General features: G+C 47.7%; 1 protein-coding gene across 1 annotated transcript in view; it reads right to left on the bottom strand.

The window, feature by feature from the left end:
* CREBBP (CREB binding protein) overlaps positions 1-11,397 on the bottom strand; it is a 92,864-nt gene extending 81,467 nt beyond the window's left edge. Inside the window, 1 exon segment of the mRNA XM_068244189.1 lies at positions 9,752-11,397. Within this exon segment, the coding sequence (XP_068100290.1) occupies positions 9,752-9,839 (88 nt within the window). The 5' untranslated portion in view covers positions 9,840-11,397.
* Between the last annotated feature and the right edge of the window lie 789 nt (positions 11,398-12,186).

The following is a 12,186-nucleotide window of genomic DNA, read 5'->3' as shown; positions in this document are numbered from 1 at the left end:
GTGGAGGAAGTTCATACAGGATTCAGAAGACTGGACATGCAATCTAGTAGTCAGCAGGTAGTTTAATAAAGCCAATGGATGTGCAAATTAAGCGTCAGCCACAATTTGCTTTGGGTTCACTGGCTACCTGACATTTGGTATCTGTCCAGTCCAAATGTGTAATCATGCACCATCACATGAGAAGGTTTAACCAAAACAGCCCTGCAGATAGTCTACCAAAGTGTATACGGAGATTCAGATAGCAGAACTGGACACTAACTGAACAGATAATATGCACGCTTCATTTAACTGTCCCTGTTTTGATGAACAGCTTGTGACATCTTAAGAAATTACACTGGCTAGTACCACCACTACTTGCTAACTACACAGCATCCCCACTGATCCAGTCTAACCAGCAACAAGTTAGTGGAGCCAGACGCCAATTCTTAGGCAGATATCGGACTGAGTCTTCTACTGAATTGAGAGAAAAGGTTTATGATTGAAGCTTGAGTGTCAGTTTTCTAGCCCTGATCTTTATTAAAAGAGCCTGACACATTATCCTCATCCACAGGCTCACAACTAGTACTCTGCACCCATTGCTTCACTTCAGCTTCAACTGGTATAGCTTCACTTCATCATAATGTATGTCAGGACCCCCTGGACGTTCATGGCCGTGCCTGCACTCGTACGAGCAGCTCTGGCCTACTACACAGGTGTGGTCATACTTGCACAAGCACAGTACAGGTGCATTAAGAGGTGTGCAGCCACAACATATCAAACAAGCTGTTGGATATGTTCTGGGGGGAGGGGTTGTTAGGGGCATGGGTACAGTGGGGGGTGAGGAGGACATAGGAAGCATCTGCAGTATCCAGAAGCTTCACTCTTCTTACGTAAGGCTTTGTTCACATCTAAAAATCGCAATCCCTGAGGCCAGCTTTTGCAATTTTGTAAGCGATTTTTTAAGCACCTGCCAATGCTTACCTGCGTGCTCCAATTTCTTGTAAAGCGCTTTTGCAGAGCAATTTCTCCACTTCCTGACGCAAGTCAGGAATTGAACTCTGACTCGAGAAAGAATAAATACAATGAATTTATCTTAAAAGTGCTGGGGAAATCGCTATACAAATCGCCTTTTCAAAAGTTTTGCGATTTCCCTATACCTTCCATTGAGGCAAGTCGCCTCAAAAATGGTACAGGCAGCGCTTTGGTGAGCGGATCAGAATCAAACCGCTCAGATGTGAAGACTCTCATAGGTAATCACTGCACAAGCGCTTTAGGGCGATTTTGAAAATCGCCGGCACTTAAAAAAAAAAAAAAGGCGAAAACGTCCTTTGTGTGAACAAGCCTTACGTATCTATTTTTTATTTTACTCTGCCTCAGGTCCACTTTTAGGCAGCTAGCTTCCAATTAAACTGGGAGTGAGGGGCCAATGTGAAGGCATCCGGATGTTTGTTATTTTGTCCTTCAAAAGGAAAAAGAAAACTATCTAAATATATCACATTAAATGTATAACTTATTTCAAAAAGCATGGTTAATATTTATAACTAAACTCTGGTCTTATCAGGGCTGTGGAGTCGGAACAAAAATCACCCAACTCCGACTCCTCAGCTTGTGAAACCACTGACTCCAGGTACACAAAATTGCTCAGCCCTTGCAGGGATGTGGAGTGGGTACAAAAATAATCCAACTCCTCCGTTTATGTTTATGAAACCACCAAACTCTACTCCAAAAAGGATCAGACTCCGTGCGGGGGGAGGGATTACTACAGGTATCTCTTACTACAGGACTCAGCTATGGCTTCTTTAACATTTTCTCAATGTACATAAGGTACAATGTGGAGATATGTAAACTATAAAGTTAGAATATTCGGTATATAATGTTTAGAGAAGGACAGATGATATGGAAATCTGCTAAGACAAGGTTTACACTGAAAACCTACAGTATGTGCATAAGTTTTTGTATGTACTGAATCACACGCATGTAAGGGCCCATTTCCACGATGCCCGAATTCGGGACAAACCGGCAGCATTTCCGCACAGGTGATTCGGCCGGGAAAATGATGCCCATACCTATAATGGTCATGCACTGACCCACTTTACACCGGCAACCACGTGGGGCGCGTGTATGGACCAAGGATTGCGCCCGGAACCATTGGCGGACACAGACAGGTAAGGTATAGTGCACTGGGCACAATGCACATTGGGGGGGACAGTGTGGTGGTTTCGCCATTACCACTGCACACCTAGTCAAGCAAATTGGCCCTACATCTTGTAACATGTCCAACAGATTCATGCAACCAACTTCAGCCCGAAATTGGACACATTGTCATTCAGGCATGGACTTGGCGGCACCAACTTTCATTTATAATAATCGAATTGGATGGTCGATCAGCCACTAAGTCGCTTGATGCATGGCTACCTTAAAGGGAACCAGAGATTAACCACCTGAGCGGTCTGGACGAGCTCAGCTCGTCCAACACCGCCGGAGGCTGCCGCTCAGGCCCTGCTGGGCCGATTTACATCAAATAAAAAGCAGCACACGCAGCCGGCACTTTGCCAGCCGCGTGTGCTGCCTGATCGCCGCCGCTCTGCGGCGATCCGCCGCGAGCAGCGGCGAAAGAGGGTCCCCCCAGCCGCCTGAGCCCAGCGTAGCCGGAACAAAAAGTTCCGGCCAGCGCTAAGGGCTGGATCGGAGGCGGCTGACGTCAGGACGTCGGCTGACGTCGATGACGTCACTCCGCTCGTCGCTATGGCGACGATATAAGCAAAACAAGGAAGGCCGCTCATTGCGGCCTTCCTTGTTTATTCTGGGCGCCGGAGGCGATCGGAAGATCGCCTCCGGAGCGCCCTCTAGTGGGCTTTCATGCAGCCAACTTTCAGTTGGCTGCATGAAATAGTTTTTTTTTTATTTAAAAAAAACCCTCCCGCAGCCACCCTGGCGATTTAATCAGAACGCCACGGTGGTTAACCTAGACGGGAAAATAAAAAAGATTTTATACATACCTGGGGTTTCCTCCAGCCCCATACACTGATCAATCCCACGCCGCCGTCCTCCGCTGCCTGCATCTACGAGAACCAGCTCCCGTCACTGAGGTCATCGGAGCCAGCTACGCAGGAGAAGTGCGCCCTCTACGTATCTCTCAAAGCGGCTGCTGCAGAGAAACGCAAACAGCGCACTTCCCTTACGCTTAGACTGGCTCCAACTGACGGAACAGCGGGGAGCCGGTTCTCGTAGCTGCGGGCAGAGGAGGATGGGGCCTGGGAGCGATCAGAGTGTATGAAGCTGGAGGAAGCCCCAGGTATGTATAGAATCTATGTTTTTCATCTATGGTTCCCTTTAAAGACTCTGAAGTCTCCCTAAAATCAGGTTTTTATTTTAAAAACCTCATTAACATTATAGTCTCTCTTAAAACGCTGCAGAACCGCAGCTAAAAACCCCCTCAATCACCCCAAACTCACAGGGCAGTCAAAATCCACGACTTTCTTGGTCGTTTATTTTGCTGCCGCCTCTATGCGCGTCAATCAGCGCGTATCCCCTCCTCTTCCCCGCCCCCCTCAGTGAAAGAAGACTGCGAGGGGCAGGGAGAGGCGGCGATCCGCACTGATTGAAGTGCATAGAGGCAGAGCTGCGCTGCCTCTATGCGGAAGTTGCCTGCGTGTACCCCCGTGAGTTTGGAGTGATCAAGGGGGTTTTCAGCCGTGGTTTTGCTGCGTTTTAGGTGGAACAATAATGGTAATGAGGTTTTTAAACTAAAAGCCTCATTTTAGGGAGACTTCAGTCTCTTTAAGGCCGTGTCCTTACTTTGACGCTGCGTGCAATGCAGACTGGCGCCACAATGCACACCACTTGCATTGCTACGCGATTTTCCGTGGTGCGATTGCGATCCCATTCATTATAATAAATAGGATCACATTGCACAAAAAACGCATGCATGCAAACAATGCAGTCTATTCACTTTTGTGCATTGCTGAAAATGCAGTCAGAAATGCAAAGATGAGGACTTAAGGTGGTACACACTGAACAGAAGCAATCCAACTTGACACAAACTACCATTTCATGAATGGAACTCAACTAACTATCTTGTTTTAAAAGCGTTACAATTCAGATTCCAGAAGAAATTGGCTCAAGAACAAATCAAACTACTGTTCTGACTAGTCGATGCAGGAAAAAGCTATGCACCCTTGGATTGCCACTATATGCCTCACCTGGAAAAGTGATTGGAAATACCCAATCAACTGATAAACTGTCCAAAAAATATTGGAAGTTTACCAATCTGCTTGCAGTGACCATAGATTATCAGCAGATTTCATGCATGCCATCAGATCTGCCAAAAATGTTAATGGTATATCAACCATGTGATGACTACATATGAATGTTGTAGACATCTCAATTTTCCTCAGTATTTTTTGCCTGCCATTAATGTTCGATCAGTCCTGCATGCACCAAAACAACGCAAAATGTTGCTTTTCAAAGCAGGTGGTCTCCTCTGATACACTAACATGACTGTTCTGCTAACAAAACGCTGAAGTTTTCCCCGCTGCAGATAGAATCTGTAACTTTTGAGCATGCAACACACCAGTCAAAAATGTACTGTTGCTGAGAATCTCAACAGCATGGATTTTACTAAATTCCAGCAGTTGCTAAACATATAAGTGTAAAATAAAAGAGTAAGGACCCATTCACACTAGGGCGATTTGCAAGTGTTTACCACCGATCAAGCTTTTAAAAGCGCTAGTTTAACTAAAAAGTTTATGGCAGTGATCTTACTGCCGCGATTGCCAGTGACTCGTGGTAAATACAAATGCGGTGCATGCAGCATTTTGTCGCTATTTTAGAGTGATCGCAATTTTAAAAAACGTGAATTGCGATCTTAAAAATTGCAAAACCGTACAGTGAAAAATAAGTGCAATAGTGATTTTACTAGCCCTAGTGTGAATGGGCACTAAGGCTGTAGACACTTGTTCACACTACAAGAGCTTTTTAAGTGCTAGTGATTTGAAAAGCTCTCATTAATGCAATGATATGGGGGATTTTTACAACATCACATTGCTCCAGTGAGAACACTCACATAGGATAACATTAGCAAGAGCTTTTAAAATCACAAAGTTTTTAGAAAAGCTATTGTAGTGTGAACAAGCCCTATGAGCGCTTTCTGAGAGCCTTTCTGACCATCAGAATGCTGTTTAAAAAACACTCCTGCTGATTTGCATTAAGATCGGCACAATCGCGATTTTGAAAATCGTAAAATTGCTGCAATTTCAGTTATTCAAAAAATCGTGATTGCATTGATTTTAATGCAAGTCAATGGGATTATTTTTTTTTAAAAAAAATGCGCTCAGAAAGCTGTCAGCAAAGCTCTCAGAAAGCGCTCATATGGTGTCTACAGCCTAAAGAATGGTTCACACTGCAAGAGCTTTTTAACCGCTAATGATTTGAAAAGCTCTTGCTAATGCAATGCTATGGGTGATAACATCCCATAACTCAAGTGAGAACACAGACATAGCTTTACATTAGCAAGAGCTTTTAGAATCCCAAGCGCTTAGAAAAAGCTCTTGCAGGGTGAACAAGCTATGGAACTTTGCGTGGGTAGATCATATTACCCATAAAAAAAAATACATACTTTTGAATTCCTCTCCAACTTTACCTGCATACTTTATCACTTATTAAAGTGTTAAAAAACAAAAAACAAACATGCAGTTTGACGATATTTACACAGGTGTAAATAGAAGTTCAAACTTGGTTGCTAGAAGCAACTGACTGCTCTTATTTCACCTATTTTGTTAGAATGGATATCTATGAGTCCTTACTGCTTCCCCTTGTGAGAACAGACGTCCACGCTTGCATCTGCCAACAATTACATGGACATCACTGGATTCGGCAGATATATCTATTCGGTTAGTGCTGTGCTGGCATGCTTCCAGCTTCAGCAATATCTACATTCCTTGGGTTATTTTGAAATAACCCTTGTTTAGCTGTATCGCTAACATTTTTGGCTGCTTCTGTTACTATTATCGTATTCCGCACAGCTTATTTCTACCAACACATTGAACAAAAACAAAAAAAAAATAAAAATCTGCAGCATCACATCTGTTGTTCCTAGGACCCAAACCGAAGATTTACCAACAAACATTACATGTTGTTAAACACCGTTTCCATTGTCTGCGTGACTCTGGCCACTGTAAACAAATGCTTCACTTTACAACCTGACCCTGCCTACAGGAGAAGACTACTGCTCCTGCCCAAATCCAGTCAATCAGCTGCTATTGTTACTGATCCCGCATTGTTTCTCCATTGCTTTGTGAAGTGACCCAGGCTGCTCGTGCAGCCATTTCACTTCCCGATCTGTCTTCCAGCATCTAAACTGTCTTCCTATTTGCATCCCTTCCACTTTCAGTGTGATTGGTCAACAACGCATCCCTATGCCCGCTCCACAACTCCTGCAATAGCATGAGCTTTCTCCCAACAAATACAGACCATGTCAACTCAGTGTCATTCCCTGGTACCTACAAAGTCACTATAAATATAGGATTCTACAGGAATCACGGAAATATTAGACAGTACAAGAACTACAGCAGGTTTAAGGGCATCATCACCTACATGGACAGATCTCAATAACTATATCCTTATTAAATTAAAGATCAATAAAAAAAAAAAAACTTACAAGAGATGCTTTCTAATCCAGTTTCCCTACTGATTGTTTCAAATATACACAACTTCATGAGAAATATAGTAACAGCCTATGTCAGCCTATGTCATGCAACAGTGCCCAAACTAAATCACTCACAAAAGAGAAACTGCTGGCTAAGTATACATGGTTCGCATCACAGATCTGAACTATAATAAATAATGAAAGCTGGCAAACAATTTCTGATGGTAAACAGTAACCTGCATCAAATATTCAGTGGGCCCCACACCATAAACGCAAACTGCACAGACAGCGCGCAAGGTACCATATTCTTATAAAATGTACCACTTCCATGTAGTACGAGAACTTACCTAAACTGTTCAAAGTATTTGGCTACGTTCACAGTGGGCTTACAGTCAGGCTGAGTTCACATATGACATAACATGAAAGGCTATGTTTTATGTCATGTTTTAGGTTAAAGGACTTACGAGCCCAAAAATAAAAAGGTCTGTACCTGCATGAATTTAAGGCACAGAGGACGCCATCTCTCCCCGGCCGGATCCCGAGCCCACAGCCCGCGCGAGTGCAGATGCGCAGCTCTAGAGCCTCCCTCCCCGATCCACGCTACAGGCTGTCTCCTGTTGTGGTTACCCTAGAGCTGCGCAGCCGCAGCCTCCTCCGACGGCCATTTTTGAGGAGGCAGGAGCTGTGGGGTCAGGATCCAGCGGGGGGGGGATTAAGCAGTGGGGACCAGGCGGAACTGCACGGAGGGCGCCCTCCGTGCCTTCAAAACTCATGCAGGTACAGACTTTTTTCTTTTCATTTGGGCTCGTAAGTCCTTTAACCACTTGCCGACCAGGGGATTTTTCACTGATCGGTGCTGCGTGGGCTCTACAGCCCGCGGCACCGATCAGGAGTGCAGCAGGGCGATCAGACTACCCCCCTTTTTTCCCCACTAGGGGGATGTCCTGCTGGGGGGGTCTGATCGCCGCCAGCTGCACTTGCTTAGCGAGGGGGGCTCTTCAAAGCCCCCCTCCGCAGCGTTCTCCGCCGTCTCTCCCGCTCCCTCCCCGTCCTGCGCATTGAAGGATAGGCTTCAGCCTATCATATGCCGGCGATCCCCGGCCAATCTGAGGCCGGGGATCGCCGATCTGCCTTACGGCGCTGCTGCGCAGCAGCGCCGTATGATGTAAACAGCGGGGATTTCTTCCCCGCCTGTTTACATTTTGCCGGCGAGCCGCGATCGGCGGCTCTCCGGCTGTTCACGGAGACACCCTCCGTGAACTGACATGGAAAGGCCGCTCGATCGAGCGGCCGTTTCCATGGTAACCCGCAGACGACTAGTTTACGCCAATCGGCGTTAGCTGGTTGTCAAGAGGTTAATGTTGTGTGCGTTTTGTTCATTTTACTGCATTTTTGGTGCGTCTGCAATGCGTTTTAATGAGTTTGCGTGTGTTTTTTTATTCTTATTTATGCAAATCACTTGGAAGACAACAGGAAGCAAAAAAAAAAAAAAATTATATATATAAAAACCGCATATTAAAACGCATAAAAAAAACCGCATATGCGTTTTTATATGCATTTTTCCTGCAGATCATAGACTTTTATTGGAGGCAAAATTGCAGCGTTTTCCACAATGTTTGCGTTTCTGCACCCAATGAAAAGTATGCTTCACTGTCATTGTTAATTTGCACGTTTTGCAATAACACACTGCATGCAGCTGGTATGGCATGCTGCACGCCATTGTACACATCAGCTGCATTGTGATCACATAGGTGTCAAAGCGCAATGCGGAAAGTCGCGTTACAAAGCGGCTGTTATGCCGCACTGCAATGTCCCTCTGAACGTAGCCTTCAAAATCTGTTTGGCCCCAAACTACATTAGAGGTAAAATTGGACAATCAATATTGCGGTGCGTGTACACTCTTAGTTACATCTAACTAAACCACGATCAGAATGACAAATACACTTTCAAACGAATTACTGTCATTCACATAGCTGTAGTGCCACATGCTAAGCAAGTATAAAGACAGGTATAGAATATAGTTTTTAGGCAAGATTATAGAACGTTCACACTAATAACCACCATACGGTATAATCAAACAAAAGGTAAAACATGTTTGGTGTATTAAAGGTCATTGTACTATCAAGCTGCATGCATACGTACGTACGTACATACATACAGGTATACTACAGACATAATATATGCTTTATAGGCCAGATAAAACCATGTTTACGTTTAACACTCCAAACCAGCTTAGAATTTTGTTATCAATGGTGGAATTAATGTGGGAAATGCTTCCATTTTAGGCCCCATTCACACTAGGAAACGTTAGCAAAATCACTGTTTTGCAAAGTGGTTTTCCCGCAATTTTCTACTGAACATGAAAGCAATTTTGGAGAGATTGCAATTTAACATTGAAACCTAATTGCTCCAAAAGTTGCTAAAAAAATGCTGCACGCACTGTTTGCACTTTCAGCAAATAGCTGGCGATTTGATCACTATAATGAGAACACCTCCAAAACACTTTACACTGCATGCTTTTGAAACTGCCAATGATTGCCAGCGATTGAAATCGCTAGCAAAACACTCCAGTGTAAATGGGCCCTTATCCACCCGTTATTTTACCTTTACAAGTAAACTACACAAAAAGAATAAGAAATAAAACCCTGAATGAAACATTTATAAAATATAATTGTTACAGGTGACCGAACTGTATCTGTATTGCCACCCAGCTTACCGCAGGACTTTCAGGTGTGCATTTGATGCAGAGAGATGCTATTGCATGAGCAAGGAACACAGTTTACATATGTGTGTATAATAAATGGTAAAATAAGCTCCATACTATAAGCGATAGTAATAGAGCAGGCCATGTTTACATTGCAGAGCATGACTCCTCCAGCTGATGCACAGAATGCTTCTACATGATGGAGCTGTATATTGAGCGCCTCTATTACACACACTAGGCCCACTAGGTCAGATTGTGCAGGCCAGGCTACGAGGGTCCATCCATGGGGTTCCAGGCCTCGGTATTCCATTACATAAGCTGCAGGCAGGAGTCGGGCTGACTCGGTGCTCTCCGCATCAGCCTGGATCCCGATCCCAGCATCCTTCCTCCCCCCAGCCTGCATCCTGCCGGCCGCCGCTTACCTGTGCTGTCCGCTGAGGCTGAGAAGCCCGGCGAGCTGAGTTTGGGTCTCTTCCGGTTGGGCGGCCCGTCCAGCAGGTTCTCGGCCATCTTCTCCCCTTTTCTGATCGGTCACTGAAGACAGACGAGGCTCCCTCCCCGGAGGAGGAGCAGAGAGGAGGCGGGAGGGTGGGGGAGGGAGGAGGAGGGGTGCCCCGGCCCTGCCACCACCTCCCGGCACTCTTACTACTACCTGGTGGGATGACAAGCGCTCAGCGGCCCCCCGAGTCCTGCATACCTGATGGAGGGGACCCGCGGGCAGAGCCCCCGATCGCAGCAACCCTGGGTGACCCCCACCCGATCCTTTACCTGGATGTCGCCTACCTCCTGTGCCCAAACTCTGATGCCCCCCCCCCCCCCTTTCTGTGCCCCGAAACCTAACTCGGATGTCCCCAGCACCCTCTAATCCCTAACCTTGCCCTTTGTAGCAGTACTCAACCCAGGTGCCCTCTCCCCACTGTGTCCCGATTACACCCGCTGTTCCCCTTATCCAAGTGCCCCCTGCACTGGCACCCACTGGCCCGAGTGCCCCCTGCACTGCCACACGTACCTGTGTGCCTCCCTGCACTGCCACACACTGGCCCGAGTGCCCCCTGCACTGGCACCACCGACCCTAACCACTTATGATGCTAAACTTGGTCCCCCCCTACACTGGCACCACTGCCTCCTAACCTGGGTGCCCCCCTGGTGAGACAACACCTGGGGCACAGGAATGACCAAAGGAGTCCCAAGAATAGAATGCGACCCGATTCAACCCTGGGCTAAAATTAGTGTCACCCCTGAAAATACCCCAATTGCACAAAGGCGATCTCCCGAATCCACTGTTGCCCAGACCACTCAGATCTCCCTCCAACCAAAATCAGTGCACCCCACTGTTACTATCAGTGCACCCCTCCGTTGTCAGTGTGACTCCAGCGCTCCCCACTTCTGTGCTGCCCCCCTCTGATTTCCAGAAATGAATGCCAACCCCCAATAATGACTAACGCACCTCCGAAAGTACGACCCCCCACTGTCCCCCCTCTTGTCAGCCGCACCCCGATACCACAGGCCGGCAGGGGACCCCGCAATCCGTGCCCAATACAGCTAACCCCCCAAAACGGAAGCCCGAAAATGGTGGGGAAGGGGACCCCAAAAGTAACGTCACTCAAATTAGTGTCAGTCTAGAACCGCGAGGAGAGCTGGGGCCGCCCAGAAAATTGGGGTGACAGCCCCCCCAAAAAGTGTGGGGTGTCGGGGATGGCCGGTCCGGGAAATGGAGGTTGCGTCAGGCCCGGATGTCAGACCCCCCCTTCCGCTCCGCCGGTTCCTCTCCGCCCGCCCACGCAGCCGTACGGCCGCCTCCTCCTCCTCCGGGAGGGGAGGGAAAACAATGAAGAGCCGCCGCCGCCACACGGGGCCCGGGACTCTCGCAGCCTCCTCCGGGGGTGGCGGGGAGAACAAGCCGCCCCTCCCCGCCTCCCGGTGCCGGCAGCCCCCCCTCTCTCTTCCTTCGCAGGGCCCGGACACCTCCGGCGCTGACCGAGCCGCGACAAGATGGCGGCTGTTGATTCCTCAATTAAAAAAAAAAGTTTTTTTTCCTCTCTTCTACGACGGCGGGAGGGGCGGGGCCACGCAAGACGCACAGCACGTACGGGACAGAAGGGGAGGGGTCGGGGACTGATGCTGAAAGGAGTGTATGGAGGGGAAGCGCACGTAGCCTGCTGCTGCTAGAGGGGGGGCAGGGCACGCCTGTAGGGAGTGGCAGACCACGCCCTTGGAGGATTGGTCGCGCCCGCTGACGTTGTTTAGCTACGCCCAGAAGTTCAGGCTGAAGGTGGGAGCAGCAGTAGCGAGCGGAGGAATTCTCTGTGCAAGGTGGACGGGCGCCTCTGCTGGGACAGTGCTGTCACTGGGGCTCAGTGCGAGAGCCCTGCCAGGGGATGGATATTGGGGATAGATAGATAGATTAGATATATAGGAGACAGTTGTAGACAGGTTGGATATATGGGATTGACAGAGGTGGATTGGTGTAATGCTGGTGTGTTAAAAAGTGAATGTCAACTGAAATTAAAGGAAACCTGTAATGTGCCCCAAAAATAAAAGTTTCACTTACCTGGGGCTTCTTCTAGCCCCCTTCAGCCTCTCTAATACTATGCAGCTTCTGAATGGTCCTCCAGCCCCCAGCCGTGGAGCAGTTTCCTCAATGCTGACTTGCAAGTCGATGGCCACTATGCGACCCTGGCCGGGTGTGTCAACATTCGCGCTCCCATCGCTGGGAGTGGGTGCAGTATGAGAAGACCCCATACTGCGCAGGACTCTTCCGGCAATGGGAATGAGGACGTGTGTGGTGCAGGAGCAGTAGATGGCAACTTGCGGTGACAAAACTGAGCCGCGGCGGGGGACTGGAGGATTGTTCAGA

Source organism: Hyperolius riggenbachi, chromosome 7 (assembly GCF_040937935.1).
Source record: "Hyperolius riggenbachi isolate aHypRig1 chromosome 7, aHypRig1.pri, whole genome shotgun sequence".
In the NCBI taxonomy this organism is placed as follows: domain Eukaryota; kingdom Metazoa; phylum Chordata; class Amphibia; order Anura; family Hyperoliidae; genus Hyperolius; species Hyperolius riggenbachi.
Note: the sequence above shows the minus strand (reverse complement) of the source record. Positions and strands in the feature narration are given on the sequence as shown.